The sequence below is a fragment of the Tiliqua scincoides genome, chromosome 5, assembly GCF_035046505.1.
Source record: "Tiliqua scincoides isolate rTilSci1 chromosome 5, rTilSci1.hap2, whole genome shotgun sequence".
Classification (NCBI taxonomy): domain Eukaryota; kingdom Metazoa; phylum Chordata; class Lepidosauria; order Squamata; family Scincidae; genus Tiliqua; species Tiliqua scincoides.
This window is the reverse complement of record NC_089825.1, coordinates 94,578,780-94,599,154: the sequence shown is the minus strand read 5'-3', so window position 1 is coordinate 94,599,154 and position 20,375 is coordinate 94,578,780. Positions and strand designations below refer to the sequence as shown.

The 20,375-nt window shown below is 44.8% G+C and overlaps 1 protein-coding gene across 1 annotated transcript; it reads left to right on the top strand.

Moving 5' to 3' along the window:
• The first annotated feature begins 423 nt into the window (after nt 1-423).
• On the top strand, nt 424-11,321 carry LOC136652376 (vomeronasal type-2 receptor 26-like). Its single transcript, XM_066629314.1, has 4 exons — nt 424-711; nt 5,067-5,279; nt 7,297-7,423; nt 10,420-11,321. Exons 1-4 carry the CDS (start codon nt 424-426, stop codon nt 11,319-11,321), a joined length of 1,530 nt encoding a protein of 509 aa, XP_066485411.1.
• Nucleotides 11,322-20,375: the final 9,054 nt, after the last annotated feature.

The window sequence follows — 20,375 nt, the reverse complement described above, 5'->3', positions numbered from 1 at the left end:
CAGACAGTGAACTTTTGTTCCCTTAACCTGGATAATGCCTCTACTTTTGCTATGTCCTTGGACTCCCAACACAGGGTTTTTGATCATATACTTTCATGCTTTTGGAAGCTAAGCTGAACCTTCACACATCACTATAGCATTGTGAGAAACTGAGTCTGTTCAGAGTGGAAAACAACCACCTCCTTTGATAATTATTGTGGCATCAGTGGTGGAGTGGTTGAAGGTGTGGAAAATGAGCAGGAGAAAAAGTATACCGAAGGAGCAGATTAAGGGCGCAATGAGCAATACATGCCTCCTTTTCTCACTGTGCTTCAGATTTCCAATATAAGGTATAAGGTATACTGATGTAGGTTGTGCTATTGCCAGTGCAGTAGACATTATCTCTCAATGCCTTAGCCACAATTTCAATCTCATTACAGAATAATGTTTAAAGATTATCAGCAAATCTTCTCCTTCATTTTCACCATTGATGAGATAAATGGGAACCCCATCCTCTTGCCCAATTTGACCCTGGGGTTTAACATTTATGACAACTTTTTCAATGAAATGGCAACATACGAGGCAACCCTAGATCTACTCTACAATCAGCAAAGGAATACACTTAACTACAAGTGTGGAAAAAAATGGAATATCTTGCCTGTCATTGCAGGGCTCACTGTAGACTATGCCATTCAAATGGCCACCATCTTGAGCCTCTATAAGTATCCCCAGGTATGTGCACTTGTATTATTATTATTATTATTATTATTATTATTATTATTATTATTATTCCTGTATAGGTGGAGTATGACTGCTATTCAGGTATCCTTTGAGGCACTCCACTGGTGAGGGATGAAATCAGGGGCCTGAAAGTATGGGTTGTGGGTTCATAGCTATCAGAATAAGCATCCACGGTCTCATCAGTGACGGAAGTGTGTTTTTGGGGCTCAGTGCACGATTTTGCACCAGTGACCCAAGAACATGGCACTGGTACAGTGTGTGGTAGTTAAATGTGCATTGGGCTGGTGGTGTTATTCATAATATTGTAGACCTCATCTCTACCTCAATGTTAATACCTCCAATTTTGCTGTGCTTTTGCAAACGCCAGCAGAAGCAGCACCAAATGCATTGGAGAAACATTTATCTCACCCAGAAAGGGGAGATCATCCAGATGATGGTCCTTTTAGCATTCCTTTGCAAAAGGGAATAAATGGTGAAAAATCAGCATCATTGGAGTATAAAGACTATTCTGCATGAGAGAGGGTCTTCCTTCAATGCTGAGGGCACACAAGGGGCCAAGGGTTCAAGACTGCACATGTCTTAGGTATATATGTGTTGAAGATCATTCTTTGTCATTCTTCAACAAGTCTGTTTTCTAAATGTTAAGAAAATGCCCGCATAAATACTGTATATTATTATATTATTACTGTCTATATATAGCATATTCTAAGCCAGTGGTCTCCAAATGCTTCAGCCAGAGGACTGCATCAAATATCTGGCATAGTGTCAAGGGCTGGCAAAATAAATAAATATAAAATGAATATAGAATTTAAATAAAAACATTAGAGATGGAACTTAGGTGAATGAAGAAATGAATGAATGGGCACAAAGTTCCAGGATTTCTCCGAGCACCATCACACATGCAACAAAATAAAGCTCACAGGCAAACGACCCCCCATTCCCCCTCCTCCCAAGCAGTTTACTGAAATATATTGGAGTAAATACCTCAGAACCAGCACATCAAAGGAAACACCCAGAGATTGTTCTGGCTTTTTGGAAAAACAAGGAAGAGAAGTTTTTAGGCATTCTGAGGGCTGGGGAGACAGCCCCAGGGAGACTGGGCAGTCTAGGAGGCCTCTGCAATGTAAAGGAACTTGTGTTCCCTTAGCTTTGGGCTGCATTGCAACTGCAGTGCTGGAAAGTTGCTTAGGATTGGGCTGTAAGTATTTATATGTACCTGTTCTAAGGTTCAACAATGCAAAGGTAATGAGACATTTCATTTGTAGAATACCATACAAGATACAGAAAGCTTTCAAATGTGCCTACCTTGGATTGTGGGGTGATGTATTTCTTATCACATGACAGGACCTCTGACTTTCCCAACTCAGTCAACATGGAAACTAGAAAGTGGTATGGCTAGAAAAAATCATTATCAGAAGGCTTCCTTGTATTCTCAGAACTGAAGCTGAAACAAATTAAAAGCTCTCCTATGAAAGCTTCTGTCTGTACCATGTATCCACCATGCATCACATGATGTGCTTCCGGTATTTGGGTTTCATAGCTAGGTAGCTAAGTCCTAATGCCCTCTGATGCAGCTGTGCCAACAGAACACATGCTGAATCTCATTGGGGTGCAGTCTGGAGCTTAACTTTCTGTTAAGGAACATTTGTTCCGTTACCTGGGGGTAACGGCTGCAATCCCTCTGGGTCACATTAGATCTGCCATAGTTATTTTGTTGGTGTAGCTTCAAGATGGGTAAGGGGAGAGGAAGAGAGCCAATAAATAAACAAACAAACAAAAAAAAAAAAAAACAAACAAACAAATGGGCAGGAGGTCTGGTCTAGAGGGTAGAGCCTCTGTTTGCCTCAAGATAACATCCGCAGGTCACCAGTTTGAGGCCAGCAGCACTGTGTGACCTTGAAGCAGCTGACAAGCTGAGCCGAGTTACTCCATCTGCTCTGAGTTTGGGAGGATGGAGGCCAGAATGCGAAACCAGATCAGAAAGAAACATCTGAATTGTTATAGTTCTTGAAAGATAGAACCTTCTTTCAATTGTAAAAATCCCTACTGGGATTTAAATAGCCTGCCTATGTAAACTGCCTTGAATAAAGTCTGAGGAGAAATCTGACGACCAAGAAAGGTGGTATATAAATACCTTTATTATTATTATTATTATTATTATTATTATTATTATTAAATAAGAGGAATGGTGGTGTAGTGGTTTGGGAGGTGGACTCAGACCTGAAAGATCCATGTTGCAATTCCCCCTCAGCCACAAAGTTTCCTGGGTGACCTTGGGCCAGTCACTTTCTCTCAGCCTCACCTACCTCACAGGGTTGCTGTGAGGAAAAAGGAGGGGAGCAGACGTGTACACCGCCCTGAGCTCTTTGGAGGAAGGGTGTTATAAAAATGTAATAAATAAATAAATAAGAGGAATGGAATGGGCTGAGGATACGTCATCAGCAACTGTCATGTTCCACACCATTCCACCTCCTACCCTCCCTGACATTTCCCCATTCTTCCCCCTCCCAAACCTATTCCTCCCACTGTTGGATTAACTTCAACGCCACAGGTAGCTGGCATGGAGAGTGGGCCATTTGTGGTAATAGGACTGAAATTTTCCACTGTCCTAAAGGACTGCCTAGGCCTAGTTAGGATCATGGTGGATAATATCCATTTTAAGGTATTTGAGACCTAGATTGTAAATTTTAACATAGGATGACATATAAAGCACACTGACAGGACAGTGGTAAACATGACTTTTTTTTACAGCTATCCCTATACAAGTTTCTGAATGTTTAAAGCAAAGATCTACCTATATCTAATTTCAGCAGCATCTGCCATGATATACATGCCATCTTGAAAGCAATTGAAATATTTGCTTTCCATTGTCTCTTATTAATGATTTCAGTTGGGAATACTGTTTGTTCAGTACATATAAAATATCATCAATAAGCAGAAGTTTGCATCTTAGTACTGAAGAGATTCTTATTGGTTTGAAAGTTGCAGGAAGTTTTCAAAGCACTGATGAGTCATATTTTTTTTCCCCATTAGCTCACTTGTAGGACATATGAGGCTCCACTCATTGGAAAAAAATTCCCTTCTGTCTACTGGATGGCACCCAAAGAAGGGACTCTGCATGCAGGAATAGTCCAGCTACTGCTGCATTTCAGATGGACATGGATTGGCCTCTTTGTGTCAGATGATGATACTGGAGAAAGCTTTCTGCAGAAGCTGGCACCATCGCTTGCCCAGAGTGGCATTTGTGTGGCTTTCTTGGAAAGAACTGGAATAATAAAACAATTGAAAATTCACCAATACAATCACATTATAAATAAGATAAACTCAAGCCTTTTCTTGAATGAAGTCAATGTGGTTTTTGTCCAGGGGGATATTCATTCTTTGTTAGCTTTACTATTAGTCTTTCATGAAAATGAAAAACTCAAGGTCGATATAGGAAAAGTTTGGATCACACACCCTCAATGCGACTTCATCAGTGAAATTGGATCTTCCTACGATGCAAGGACTTTCCATGGCACTTTATCTTTCTCCATTTCCACAAATGCAGTTCCCAGATTCAGGGACTTCCTCTGGAGCTTCAGGCCAGATCAATCACTGGCACGTTTTCTCTGTTCTTTCTATCAACTCACATTTCAGTGTTGTGGGAATGGAAATGTAGATGATTGTGAACACTGTACAGGACAAGAATCATTGGAGAACATGCCTATACCTGTGTTTCCAATGGAAATGAGTTGGCAGAGCTACCAGGTTTACAATGCTCTTTATGCTGTAGCACATGCTTTTCATGCCATATATGTGTCCAGGAAAAGAACAATGGTAGACAGAGGCCATTTCAAACATGTAAACATTGAACCTTGGCAGGTATATTCCTCATTGCATTGTATGATTTGTATGCAACCTCAAGTGTTTGCTAGGGAGAAAACTGTGACTGAGCTCAATGGGCATGATTTCTGAGTATTCTGAGTAGTTGCATTTCCTGGTTCTAGTATGTGGGCACATCAAATGGGCTGTGTGCTCTCACTAAGCGAATCTGTATCAAGTTATGGCCATTATGAAAAACCTCCTAGGAAACCTGTGATTACGATGTTGGGTTCCATAGTGTGGGAAAATTGAGATATAAAAGTTTACTGAATCAAATCATCCACCCTGGCATCACCACAGATCTCTTTGTCACTTCCTATGTAGAGTACAAAACCAAGTACAAAAATTGAGAAAAAATGAAAAATTCTCAGATGCCAGTAAGCTGAGAGAAATCTGCTATATTGATTCTTACAGTTTGTGCACTACTGAATGGCAGAATGCGCTGAAGGATTTGACTGTAACTTCAATATTCTCTCCCAAATTAGTGGCACTCTTTTATCAAACATGTCCGCTTCAACAATGACGCTGGGCAGGAGGTCTCGCTTGCGAATGAGGAATTATCCTTTGGATTTGATCTTATCAATGGGGCCCTTTTTCCCAATCAATCCTTCATGAAAGTCCGAGTTGGGAAGATTTCATCAGATCAACACTTTACCATCAGTGATGATGCCATCGTGTGGAATAGCAGATTTCAGCAGGTAGCAATAAAATGCACAACATGAGTCACAGGTACTACTAACTAGTGTCTTAGTTCTATCCCCTGCCAGTGGTGCCAATGCAGCCATGTCATCAAGGCATGAGCTGCATTCAATGAAGGGGGGGGATATGAAAACCTTACCTCAAGGTAAACCTCCTGGTGCCTTATGCATCTATTTATATCTGCAGGATAGTGCAAGTGTGAATGGATCCATGGGGGTGTGAATTTATGCCAGATGGGGGGAGCATTAACTATCAGTGGTACCATTGCCACTGATATCCCTTACTCCTGCACCAACTTAGCAGCACTGAGGGAAACAGGAGAGCTGCTATTACATGGATTGCACTTCCGACCTTTTGTGGTAGTGACCTCACAGCATACAACAGCAGGTCATATTTTGCAAAGCTACAAATCACCCCACATTGCTTCCAGCCTGCAGTCAAGGGATCAGATTGGGAAGTTAAGAGTCACAGTTGCTACTGTCCATGTCTTATGGCAATGCTGTTGGAGAACCATCAGCATGAAGAGACAGAGGCCACATTATTGATTAACAAACCGTGCAATGCCAAATTTGAACCAATGCTACTGCTGGGCTGTTGTGATGTCCATTGCCAATCCCAAGCCAATCCCAATGAAAGGAGGAAGAGAAACAAGAGCCCAGTCAACTCTACAGTTTTGCAGCCCTTCCAATAACCCTATTGCTGTCCATGGAAACCCTGACACAACCCACCAAGAATGGGGTGGAGGTCTGATGTCAGACTGACATTGGCCCAATGCTCATAGAACTGGTCACTACAAGCTACTGAGCCCCAACACCAGTGGTCAGAGAAGCAATGCCAGAGTGAACCAAGTGGGGGCAGGGACGGGCATAAGTCCAATGAATGGCCACTGGTGGAATGACACCCCAAAGGACCCACAGGAATAATGGAGGAGCAGATGCTCAGATGCTACCATACGTGCAGCAAAGAGATGCCATAGTATCCCTCCTCCTGTAGATCTACAGTGGCAAAGAAAGCAGCATCCCACAGTATCCTGCCTCCACATGAGATCTACCTTGTAAGAAAGCAAGGAAGTAAAGGCTGAAAATGGGTTGGAAACCCAAAAGCCCAAGTTCACGTCCTCTTATACCACTAATTTGTATTGGGCATGCTTTTAAAAACATATTAATATGCACACGTGGAGGACAACTATCTTGTTGCTGGGATCTTGCATAGTGGTCAATGGTGTCGTTCAATAGTTCAGTGGGAAGTAAAATGGAGACAAGTATGAAGCATGTTTTGCTACCATTATTTGCTCCAAGTCAGGAAGTACCCAGGGGTGGAAATCATTCAGCAGACCAAATGTGTGGTGCAACCGAGGTGTGTTCATAGAACGAACATGGAATTTTTCAATGAAGCAGGCAGCTCCTCACAAGCCAGGCTGATAGAGTGATGGTGGGATTTACTGTACTTCTGATAAAAAGTAATCCCCCCTTTGACCTGTGGATCTGGGGCTTCTCATAATAAGTACTGCTTCTGAAACTGAGAACACAGTCCTATCCAATGTTCCTGAGCTGATGCTGCCGTGCCATCGGGGCGTGTGTTACATCTTACAGTGGGGGGGGGCAGTCATGGAGGTCTCCTAACGATAAGGGGCCTTTGCTTCCTTCCCTTGAGGCTGTGTTGTGGCTGCATCAGTATTGGAAAATTGGATAGAATTGCTGGTGCCGCCGTTCCCCCCCCCCCCAAAAAAAAATTAGAAATTACTTGCTTGAGTCATCCTTTCTTGGCAGACACCCAGCAACCTGTTCTCATGTTTCCATATAAAATAACCTTTCAGGCAGTATCACACTAACATGTTCATTCAAGACATACCTTTTTGACTTCAGCAGGTGGAGCAGAAAGAGAGCCACTTCGGATCCCAGCCAAATAATAGTGTCCTTGCTATTTCATTTGGGCTCTCTTTTGAAAACCTTCTCTGCAGCTTTAAGGAGAGAACTATCCCAATGGCAAATAGGTGTCCCCATTTTCTATTCTTAGATTCCGCCCCGTTCAACATGTGTCCAAAGCTGCCGTGCTGGACAGAGCAAGAGAGTTCAAGAGGGAGAACCAGTGTGTTGCTATGAGTGTATTCCTTGTCCGGAAGGCATGATAGCAAACCAGACCGGTAAGTCCAAGTGCACAGAACTGCGTGGAAATGTTTGCAAATATTTCTTTGCTGAAACACAAGTCTTCTCTTCCATGAACATTGGAATTATTTCTTACTGATCATCTCCTAGTCACAGAAGACTTTAGAGAGCTTTAGGTCATTTACATGTGAACTAAATCAGATCAGTCCTGTGCCAGGAAGCTGGAGGTGCATAGACCTGTATGACCATTCTCCATTCTGGAGATCTGGATGTATGTTGTGGAGATGGGAAATGCTTTTTACAAAGGCCTTACCCTGCTGTTGCCTTTCAGTTTATTTTTATTTCTATTTCAAAAATTCATGATGACATTTATAGCCCACTCTGACAGAGCTGGCATTGCATACCAAGCTGGGGGGTTGGGTCGATCACATGGCCCAGAGGAAGTACGTTAAAATCACTTTTATTTATTCTTCACATTTTTATGCTGCCCTTTCTCCCAGGAGCTCAGGGTGGCATATGTACAACCCAATCCTGAACTGCCCGGTGCCCAGAGGAACAGTGACGCCAAAATGGCGACCACTGTGTCCTGAGCATGCTGGGGAACTACTGGCAGGTCCTTGGGAGAAGCAGACATTCATTCTCTTCCCCCAGATAATTCAGCAGGCCCCGCAATGGGGCTACTCAAGTCAATGCCTGCTATTTAACCCATGCGGAGTTGAGAGGCCCCGTGCCAGGCCAGGAGGCCCAACGTGGGGTTCTGGATTCAGCAGGATACTGTCCCCTAGTGCTCCCTCCCTTCCCCCACCCTCCCTTCCCCTCACCCTCCTTCCACCCCAGAACTCCTCCCCCTGCCCCCACTCACCTCTCCACCACTTGGAGCTGGTCCTTTGCTCCATGGAGCATTCGACAGGCCTCTGGATAGCAGTAGCTCAGGACAGACTGGCGCTGAGCCAGTGTCAGTGCTGAACTGGTGCTGAGTGTCTCAGGTGTGACTTTTGGCACCTTTGCCACACTCAGTGCCGGCAGAGGGCCGGCGCTGGGCCTTTAGGATCAGGCCCTTAGTTCCCTCCTTTTATTCTCACAACAACAACGCCATGTTGTAGCTGAGAGATAGGGACTGGCCCAATGTTAGGCAGGAAAGCACATGGATGAGCAGGGATCGGAAACTTGGACAGATTGATGGAGGAAAAGTTCATCACAGATTACAAACCAGGATGACCAGTGTAAACTGGCCACCACTGTTCACTCTTGTCAGCGAGAGCCAGCCTGCGCTCTATGACACATTGCATTTTGGGACTGCCTTGAAGCTCACTGACCTGCCAGAATGTGAGTCCTGCTGATCTAACAAGCCTAGATAATTGACCGGTAAGTTAGAAAACGGGGTATGTCTCCTATCTCATTTATTTGCGGTGCCACTGATCGGTTTGGCATGACCAGAAGCAAAATATTCTTCAATGGGACGTCCAAGAAAGAACCATGAATAAAATCATCAATAGGAATATCTTCTCTTACATTAGTTCTATGAAAAGATGTACTTCCACAGGAATTGACATTGGCCTGAATCTGGATAAAGATAATTATGTCCCTCAGTACTACATGATATAAGGGCACAATCCTATCCTGCACTGTAACAGACAAGCCAAGAGGCTTGCGCTGTATCCAGTGCAGGATAGGGGCCATAAGTGGCTCAGCCAGAGGGAAGGGGAAACATTTCTCCTTATCTCTGGGTAAGGATCGCTGGCCCCTCTGGATCTCCTTGGACTTGCGCCACCTCTAGGTAGTGGGAGATTTGTTCCCTTGCCTGGAGGAAGCTGTCACTAACTGCATGTTTCTATCTGGATCCGTTTCAGTGATTTAGTAAAAGTCCAAGTGGACCCAGGATCAAGGCCAGGAAGTGGGATGGGATATTGGCGGCACTCTGCTGGTGTTACTAACCCCCTTCCCAAGTTCAATCCACTTTCCTTTCCACACTGACCCCTTCCCCGTTCCTCCCTATTCTGGTTCCCCTCTGCCCCTCCCCCCACAATGACTTACATCTGAGAGGAGATAAGGACAGATCACTTGCTGTGGCCATTCACTGCTGGTGGTGGTGGCCTGGTTGTGCAAAACAGCATGTCAGATTTGCTGACAGCTGTAAAAGAAATTATGCTGCTGGAAGGAGAGTTCCTGCAGTGTAAGACACTCATAGGATTGTGCTATAAAACCACAACAGTGTTTCAGTAGACTAGTGGAAAGACTGTGTCTCTGGTTACAACAATTAATCAGTGGCTCAGGTCTAAAAAAATATAAAGGCAATTCACCCTACAATTGCACACATGTAATCCTGCTGGTGCCTCTCCAGGATTTGAACCAGCAAATGAAGGCTGCCAAAAAGGAAAAGTAAATAATTCCTTTCCAGAATGGCATCTTGTGTTCTCTGCCTTTATAAGGAATCAAGAACTACATGAACTAAGAGACATGATGACTCTCTGTTTGGTTCCTTCAGATGCAGTTCATTGTGTCCAATGCCCAGAAGATCAATATCCAAACAAGAACCAAGACCAGTGTATCGCCAAGGTCGTCACCTTCCTAAGCTATGGAGAGCCCTTGGGAATCGTTTTGGTTTCTGTGGCTTTGTCCTTTACTGTGATCACAGTTGTAGGCATTACACATTGAAACATTTTCTTGCTGCCTCAAAAATGTGAATTGAAACATCTAACAATTCTGGCAGTGTAAGGTCAATAACACCAGGAAAAAGGGATTGGGCACCAGGATTGGGCAATAACACCAGGAAAATGTTTCATTCCAGGAGACTAGTAAAGAGACTGAAACAATTCACTGGTGGTTACAACTATCAATCTGTGGGTCAGGTCTGAGAAACTATAAAGGCAAATCATATGTCATCCTGCTTTCTGGGATTTGAGCCATCAAATGAACATTGCAAAAAAGGAAAAGTAAATCATTCCTTTCCAGCATAGCATGTTCTCTGCCTTTATAAGGAATCAAGTACTATATGAAAGAAGAGACATGATGACTCTCTGTCTGGCTCTTTCAGATGCAGTTCATTGTGTCCAATGCCCTGAAGATCAATATCCAAACAAGAACCAAGACCAGTGTATCCCCAAGTTCATCACCTTCCTTAGTTACAAAGATCCCATGGGAACCATTTTGGTTTCTGTGGCTTTGTCCTTTACTGTGATCACAGTTTTGGTGATACTCATCTTTCTGAAGAACTGGAACACCCCCATTGTCAAAGCCAACAACCGGAGTCTCAGCTGCATTCTTCTCAGCTCCATCCTGCTTTGCTACCTTTCTTCCCTGCTCTTCATCGGCAAGCCTAGCAAGGTGTCCTGCCTCCTCCGGCAACTGACTTTTGGCATCCTTTTCTCTCTGGCTGTTTCTTCTGTGTTGGCCAAAACCATCATAGTCATTCTGGCCTTCATGGCCACACAGCCAGGCAGCAACATGAGGAAATGGCTGGGGAAAAAGGTGGCCAACTCCATTGTTCTTTCCTGCTCCCTCATCCAAGTGGGGATTTGCACTGTATGGCTGTCAACCTCTCCTCCATTTCCAGACACTGACATGCACTCACTTTCTGGACAAATCATCATGGAATGTAATGAAGGGTCAATCATCATGTTCTACTCTGTACTGGGCTATGTTGGTATGCTGTCCATCATCAGCTTCTCTGTGGCTTTCTTTGCCAGGAAACTACCTGACACGTTCAATGAAGCCAAATTAATTACCTTCAGCATGTTGGTCTTTTGCAGTGTGTGGATCTCTTTCATTCCTGCTTACCTCAGCACCAAGGGGAAATATGTAGTGGCAGTGGAGGTCTTTGCCATTTTGGCCTCCAACACTGGCCTCCTGACTTGCATTTTTCTCCCCAAATGCTACATTCTTGTTCTAAGAGCAGATCTCAATTCCAGGAATCTGCTAACAGAGAGAAGTAATTAAAGGTCACAAAACAGTGAAATCACTCAGGTCCTGTGCACAGGAGAAAATGTGACAAGAACTATGTTTGAATAGCCTGTCTGTAGCATGTAGCAAGTAGCAGCGGGGAACTGATTGCTAACTCTGTGCACCTGATTGTGGGCGTGCCTTGTGCATAAACCAAGCCTGCAGACAAAATGCTCAAAAGGAGAGAGAAGAAGGGGGACATAGGAATCGAGAAGCCATATGTGTGTTGCTGTATGTTCAACCATGTGATGGTAAATATCCTTTGTATATAATATACCTTGGTGATGGAACCCAGCTTTTCATGTCGAGTGCTTCTTTGCCATTTACAAGCCTCCTGAAGGACTGCCTTGGACATTAGCCTTGAGTTTCTGCTGTGCTGCCTTTTGTTTTGCTCTGCTAGAAACTCCTACACCCTCCCACAACAAAGACCTGGGCTGCATTTCCACTAGAGCTTTAATACACTTTCAGTGCACTTCTGTTCCTCTAATGCAGGTTGACCAGATACAGTGGAAGCTTGAGTGCCTATACCTTTAAACATTGTATAGAAGAAGGAATGTTGGCAGGTGCAGCTCAACATGGAAGGGTTTGAAAAGCTGCCCCTGCCCCAATTCCCTCCACTGTATCTGGTCACCCTTGTTGGGAAAATTTGGGTTCTCCCAGAATAGATGGGCATGTGAAAAAGGTGGAATGACAAGGATGGCGTAATGGTTTGGGAGATGGACTTAGACCTGGAAGATCCAGGTTCAAATCCCCCTCAGCCATGAAGCTTCTTGGGTGACCTTGGGCCAGTCACATTCTCTCAGCCTCACCTACCTCACAGGGTTGTTGTGAGAACAAAAGGAGGGGAGTAGATGTGTACACCACCCTGAGCTCTTTGGAGGAAGGGTGTTATAAAAATGTGGGGGGAGAAAAAACTGCACTGAGGCAAGGGGAACAACAACAGATGGGAAAATTTCTTATCTAGAAAAGAAGATTTAACATGGTCTTAGCTATGCTGGCTACAAACTTTCATCCCTATTTCATTCCCTTCAGCAGCTGCCCAGGATGAAGCTGTAGAGCAGGCAAACAGGCCCAGGAATAGAGTGCTGCTGCTCAGGCTCTCAGGAGCCTTGCTAGAAGGTTGGGTCAAAAGCTGGGACTTGGGCTCCTCCTTTCAAGGCAGAAGGAACTCTTCAACTCTTTATGACCTTAGTTCAGATCTCTCATCAAGATCTGCCACTTGAGTGTCCCTCAGGCTGGACCTGAGGACCCTTTATAGACCTTGCAAAGCCTTCTTGCTGGACCTGAGAAACCTATCATAGTCTTCAGTCAGGTCTGGGACTGAATGGCAGTTATTGTTACTGCAGGAACTCGTGAACTCTTTCTTAACACCCTTCTCTCATGCACTCTGGTGGGACTGTAGTTTGTTAAGGTGTCTGAGAGCTATTAGGGCTACCCTCAAAACACCATAATTTCCAGAATGCATTGGGGGAAGACATGTGCACTGAAAATGGATTAAAACCATAGTGGAAACGCAGGCCCTGAATAAATTCATTTTGTACTGGACAGTCTGTTTTGTGATGGTCCAGGCCCCCTGGAGGCCTGGGCCCTAGGAATTTAGCCCCCAGTCCCCTGCCACCCCTCTCCATAGGTCAGCCTCCCAGTACCTTGGCAGAAGTGGTGCTGCTGAAAGGGTGCCTTTCATGATAAGTGGCCTCTCCCAGTGGGAACCTTTCAGCCGTGCTGCTTCTGCGAGTGCATCACTGAAGCTCAGCAGCTGAGAGCAGCTAATGGTGGTGTTGGGAGAGCCCAGTTATCATGGGGGACACATCCAGCTTGTGGGCCTTTCGTTTAGCAACCCTGAGCTGAGCTATTGCAACAGCTAAGCAATTGCAAGGCCAGCCAGATCTCACTTCCCTCCAGCACTGCACAGAAGAACTTCATACTAGCACAGAGAAGGCAAAAGTTATATGAGCAACATACAAGACTGAGGAATGACTTTTAGTACAATGTGTGACTTGGCTTGTGGCTATGCACTTTGTCCTCTTTGTTTCATCTGCAGCCACTGAGATGGGGCACAAGGTGATCTCAACTGGAACATTGGCAAAGGCACATCATCTCACACACCAATACCAATTCAGATCATTACATTACAACCTCTAGAGCAGGGGTCGGCAACCTTAAACACTCAATGAGCCATTTGGACCCATTTTCTGGAGGAAAAATAACCTCAGGAGCCACAAAACCCTTTTGACATCTAAAATGAAGATAACACTGCATATAGTTTTTTTCCCCACCTTTATGCTCTTATAGGTCCCATTTTTATAATGTAGCCCCCTCTTGTAGCTTTTAGTTAGTTTTGTCATACATTCTTGTCCTGTGTTTTCAGACACCTGGTCCTCTATGGTGTTTTGCCTGATTCCAAAGCCATTCTCTGCCTGGAGAATTAGGCCTACTTTAAGCAAATTAGCTCCCCTTCTTTCCCCCAACAAATGACCCTGGTTCTGCCCTGCAGTCCTGCTGGACCCCACCTCCAGGGTAGCTTGCCTGTTCAACCTGCAGAGGTCCTCTCTCCTGCCAGCAGCCTCCCACCACTACAGCAGACCCTGGGTCCTCAGCAGGTCTTGGGCACAGCAGCCACACACCAAACTCCAGTGTATCCAGCAGTCCATTAGTCACAAAGTCAGTCAGAGCATCCAGGGCAGAGTCCAAAGTCAATAAACCAAGTCACAGTCCAAGGTCAGATTCCAAAGTAAGTCAGTCAGAGTATCCAAGTCAATAAACCCAGTCAATCTCCTCTCCAACCTGCACTCCTTCTACAACCCACGCCCCCTTCCTCAGATGCTCCTTATATCCCTGAGGGCCCTATTACCTTCAAGTGGCTGCAGCTGTGCAGCACACTCTGCTGGATGCCCAGGCCCTACCCTTAAAGGGGCCACTGCTGACACCACATCTACCTCCTCACCAGATCTTCCAGGATTCCAGTACATATGGCGGTTATGACATCTGCTTATCTTACATGGATACTAAAGAACTCCCCCCACCTTCCAGAGGCACCCTGCTGAAAGGAAAAAAAGGACACAGACTCCAGAGATGGGGAAGAGAAGAAGCCAGAGCTGGGGAGGGCAAGGTGGAGGCGGCAACCACAGGCTAGCTTCTGCCCTGCCTGCCTGCCCTCCCTCCCTCTCTCAGGCTGCAACCCTCTCCACACTATCCTGGGAATAAGCCCCATTGGCTACAATGGGACTTCTGAGCAGACAAGTTGGTTGGAGCTCTCGGGCTGCAGTCCTCTCCACACTTTCCTGGGAGGAAGCCTCACTGACTACTTGTGAGTAGACCTACATAGGAGGGGGCTGAGGCTGCAGCCCTCCACACCTTCCTGGGAGGAAGCCCCACTGACTACAGTGGGGCTTACTTGTGAGTAGACCTGCACAGGAGGAGGCTGAGGCTGCAGCCCTCCATACCTTCCTGGGAGTAGCCCAGGGACTACATCGGGGCTTACTCTGGAACAGACCTGCGTGGGCTCCCACTCACCCATCCTTGCGCTTGACCTTGAGCAGGCTTCAAGGCTGCCATCCCAGGCACCCTTTCCTGGGAGTAAGCTTCATCCTCTGTAATGGGGCTTACAACTGAGTAGACACGCGTAGGAGCAGGTGCCAAGGCTGCCATCCCAGGCACCCTTTCCTGGGAGTAAGCTTCATCCTCTGTAATGGGGCTTACAACTGAGTAGACACACAGGATGTCTCCTCTGCTGTGGAGGAAAAGCCTCTCCTTGCACTGAGTGTGGACCTGCTCAGGGAAAGTCCGGCTGCAAGGGCTTGCAATGGCTGAGGAGGAGTGAGGCTCAGGATTGGCTGGTGGTCAGCCAGTGAAGGGCCCTGAGCCATTCCAACAGAAAAAGCCAGGAGCCTGCTGGATGCTGATTGGCTGAGCCTGCTAGAGAGTTGGGGAAGGGAAAAACAGGGAACTTAAGCCTGCAGAGCGGGCAAAATTGAAAAGGGAAACCAATGCGGGGCAGGTGGGGGTGAAGGGAGAGGAGGGTGGAGGGAAGCAGCCTGCACTCCCAACACAGGTGCCTCCTTTCACACTCTTTGCCACTCTTTGCCGCAGCAGACAGCTGAAAGAGCCGCATGCGGCTCTAGAACAGCAGGTGGCCGACCCCTGCTCTAGAGCAGTGGTTCTCAAACCTTTAGCACCAGGACCTACTTTTTAGAATGACAATCTGTCCAGAACACACAAGCAGTGATATCATTTAACTGAAAGTGATATCATGGTGGGAAGTGACATCATCAAGCAGGATGTGCTTTCCTGAGAATGCAGCAAGCACTGAAATTGTAACATTTTCCCTAGATAGGTGTGCTATTAATAATTAAATAAATTAAAATGAGTAGTGGTTCATGACCTTCATTTTGAGAATCCCTGCTCTAGACAAACCTCCACAATGTCTTTATGTTCAAATGCCTAGTTTGATTCTTACAAACAAACATATCTGTCTTTCGAGTGGCCCAAAGAATTGAGGTCATCAGGGGGAATTGCTAATGTGCTCTGTCATTATCTAGATCAGGGGTGTCCACAGTTTTTGGCAGGAGGGTGACATCTTCTGTCTGACACTGTGTCGGGGGCCGGGGAAAAAAAGGAATTAATTTACATTTAAAATTTGAATAAATTTACATAAGTTTACATAAATGAATATATTAAAAATGAACTTAAATGAATGAGTGAAGGTCTTGCAATAGCTCAAGGCCTATAAAAGGCCTTGCACAAAGCAAGGCTGGCCTTTCCTTTGTTGCCACTACTGCATCACAGATGTGAAACAGCAAGCAGTGGAGGGAGCTCTCATCCCACAGCTCACACGAGAGGTCAAACAGTTGCCCTCACACTGAGAGAAGTTGTGTCAGGCCAGTGTGGGCTCCAACAAATCTCCAGAGGGCCAGAGGCTCATTGGAGACTAGGAGCTCCCTGAGGGCTACATTGAGAGGCCTCGAGGGCCGCAAGTGGCCCCAGGGCCAGAGTTTGGGCACCCCTGATCTAGATCACTGTGATTTTGCTTCTTACAGTTTTCGAAGACCAAATGGATTCAGATAAAAATGTAAGAACATAAGAAGAACAGCCCCACTGGATCAGGCCATAGGCCCATCTAGTCCAGCTTCCTGTATCTCACAGCAGTCCACCAAATGCCCCAGGGAGCACACCAGATAACAAGAGACCTGCATCCTGGTGCCCTCCCTTGCATTGGCATTCTGACATAGCCCATTTCTAAAATCAGGAGGTTGTACATACACATCATGGCTTGTAACCCCTAATGGATTTTTCCTCCAGAAACTTGTCCAATCCCCTTTTAAATGCATCCAGGCCAGATGCCGTCACCACATCCTGTGGCAAGGAGTTCCACAGACCAACCACATGCTGAGTAAAGAAACATTTTCTTTTGTCTGTCCTAACTCTCCCAACACTCAGAGTGGATGTCCCCTGGTTCTGGTGTTATGTGAGAGTGTAAAGACCATCTCTCTGTCCACTTTATCCTTCCCATGCATAATTTTGTATGTTTCAAACATGTCCCCCCTCAGGCGTCTCTTTTCTAGACTGAAGAGGCCCAAATGCAGTAGCCTTTCCTCATAAGGAAGGTGCCCTAGCCCAGTAATAATCTGAACTGCTGCTCAGAAGACTCATGTTGCTCCCTTGAGGGCCAAGGATTTATCCAGAATTTGTTCTATAATTCACCACACAGGCAATGGTTTGTGAGCAGAATCTGTGGGAACATGTTTCAGCTTCCATATGGCTCTTTAGCAAAGTTCTTGCAAGGTGCCTGCCATACAGATTAGTGCAGCAGGTACTATAGGAAAGAATGTGGGTGTGCAGCTGTGATCAGCTTAGGCACCAACCTGCAAGTATCTGTAAGTTATGATCAATTAACCAGAAAATGAAAACACAACTGCCTTATGGAACCAAAAGTGAATTTCATAACTCAAAACTGACCTATGAGACTGATTGTTCTGAGAGCCAAAGACATGTTATTATGTTATTGACATGTTGCAATGACATGTTATTATGATACAGCATGAAACCAAAAAGGTGTTAATATGAGTCAGCTCACATTTCCATGTATCATATCATTACCCCTGCTAACTGGTAAAAAGGCACTTTTTCAAGTGGTGCCCCTCTTATATTTTGCAGGCAGATAATAACCATCCTTCTTCACGCTAAGCACAGTGTCTCGAACCAATCAGGGGCACACGTTTCATTTATTTACTTAATTAAATTTGATTTTGTCTAGGGGGGTTACAAATCTGACCCCAGTTAGCAGATAGATGCCAGAGCTATACCACTGACTGGTGTGAAGCAGCAGAGCAAGTGGGTCGTGAGCTGCTAGGGGGAGGAGGTGGGTCCCTCCCAATTTTCACTTTTAAAAAAGCGGGCGTGACGTCACTTCTGGTTGTGACATCACTTCCAGGGCAACATTTTGAGCTTGGCACCGGGCTACATGATCATTAGCTACGCTGCTGCTACCAACCACACCCTCAGATTCTCTCTGCTAGTTTGTCACTGAACCAACAGACATTGTCTGTGTATTGGTTAGAACAGGATGGTTTGCCATCAACGACATGCACTGATATTGAACTGCATTGGCCTTTTGGAAGTTCATTCCCCTAGACTGGAGAAGTCCTTGCCAACTCTTCATAATCAGATTTGGTTTTTAATCACCTTGAATAGTTTGTGTCCTCTGCGAACTTGACTACCGCCTTGTCTACAAACTAACTCTGGATCATTTGTGATTAACTAAAAAAGCACCAGTTGGGAGTCCCCGTTTCCCTTCCATTTCTAACTTCTGGGAATTATCCTTTTATTCCAATGTTTTCTTCTTGTTCTTTTACCAGTTATTGATCCCTGGAAAGCACTGGTCATTTCCAAATTTGATTGGCGGGACAAACAACATTTTATATTCGAAGATCAACAATTTAACATTTCAGTTCCATATTCCTTAAGAACTATAGGGTAGATGCAATCAAAACCACTGATTTTGCCATGCATCTTGTGTGTGGCATGACAACCTTTTTATACCTTTTTTAAATGCATGATGTGTGCTATGCTTTGACTAGACATGTGGTGCAGGAGAACATGACCCATGCCAAGGAAGAGCAATCAAGGGCCATCTAAGCACAAACTAAGGTTCGTTGCTGAATTCACCCACCAAAATATCTCAAATGTCTCCATTCCTCCTTCCGCACCCTGCCTTGCTCTCAGTATTGTTCATTTAATAGCTGTTTGCACCTTAAGCACCCACATGCCAGCTACTACCCACTTTGATGCCTGGAACTGGTAACTGACCATTGTCTTTCTAGCCTTCTTTTATTCTCTGTTTCTCTTTCTTGAGTGCAACCCAAGAGACTTCTGCTGTCACTTCTATTTGACTCGAATCCTCAGACTCCCTTTCGGAGAAATTAATATCCGGCCTGGGTATCTGAACTGCATCTTCTGTCATAAAGACTGACGAGAAATTCATTGAGCTTCTCTGCAACCTCAATAGCTTCTTTAGGGCTCAATCTTATCCAACTTTCCCACACCAAAGCAACTTCAATTCAGTCCGAAGGTAAGGGAACAAGCTTTGCCTTACCTTGGGGGCCTCTGTAACTGCCCCACCAGCACCACAGGATGCAGTGTATGCCCCATTGGTATGGTTGTATCAGCACTGAAATGTCGGATAGGATTGGGCTCTGAAGCTTTCTTTTTATTCCCACACTATTTTAGGTTGCAGCCGCTGCCCTGGAAAGTTTCCTTCTGTTGCTGTATTTTAAAAAGTTGTTTTGTTCACCTAGCTGTTTGTAGCCGTGTGTGTGTGTGTGTGTGTGTGTGTGTGAGAGAGAGAGAGAGAGAGAGAGAGAGAGAGACCTCCTTTTCTCATTGTGTTAGGAGTGAGATTGGTGTTGGTGGTGCTAGTCAACTTGTGGTAGGCCTTATCTTTACCTCAATGTCACTCTTGCTACAGATCAGAGCCTAAGCATTCTCAGCATCTCCTCTCCTTCATTTTCAACATTGATGAGATCAATAGGAACCCCAGACTCTTGTCCAACGTAACCCTGGGGTTTAACATCTATGACAATTCTTTCAATGAAATGGCAACATATGAGACCACCAGAGATCTCCTCTTCCATCAGCAAAGGAAGATACCTAACTACAGGAGTTCGATCTCCCTTGCCTTTGACTTCAAAGTACTTTTGGCTTATTGTTCTGCTCTTCTCTTTTTTTTCATACTTGCTGGAACAGCATTTAGACTTTATCGGTATTATTTTGTACTTTGTATTTTTGTGTTTCTGCTGGCAAGGCATCTGTTTTGGCTACTTTGAACGCTGCGGCCACCATATTTATCAGAACTGGAGATATGCAGCTGATTTTAATGACTTGGATGTTTCCAGGTTTTTTTTGAGTAAGCCTGCTTTTTATTTGATAAGAAGTCATTTTGTTTCGAGATATATACCAACTCAACGATCTAATTAATATACTGAATATATACTGAAGAATATATTGAAGAAAGGAGGAATAAGGGAGAACTTGGAGAACTTGGTGCTCCCTCATAAAGAAAGAAAGAAATTAAGATGGTATTGACAAGAAATAATTATAAACAATTGGGTTTACAAATTCAATCCCCTCTGAATCATGAGAGGAAACATCATCAAACTGCAACTCAAGCCAAAATAACAAACTTTTTTTCACGTACTTCTCCTTCATCCACCTTAAGTAATTGTCCTCCTCCAGACGCTGATGCATTACCTTACTCCTCGACAAGTTTTTGTTGTTCCCCAGCTAAGACTTCATTACAAACATATCCATTGAATGAGTCTCCTGTAGCTGCTAAGAACCCTATTCAAACGGATTTTGTGGACAAAGCTGTACAATCTGATGATTTATCTTCAATCAACTCCCAAGCAATGACACTCCCCGTGTTGGATTTATTCTCTTTAGATACCCTGGGTACTCAAAATATGCTGATAGCTAACACCTTTCAGCTTCTTTTGCGGGACATAGCATCATTAAAATCTGATATTGAAGTTCTAAGACGTCATGTAATTGACTTGG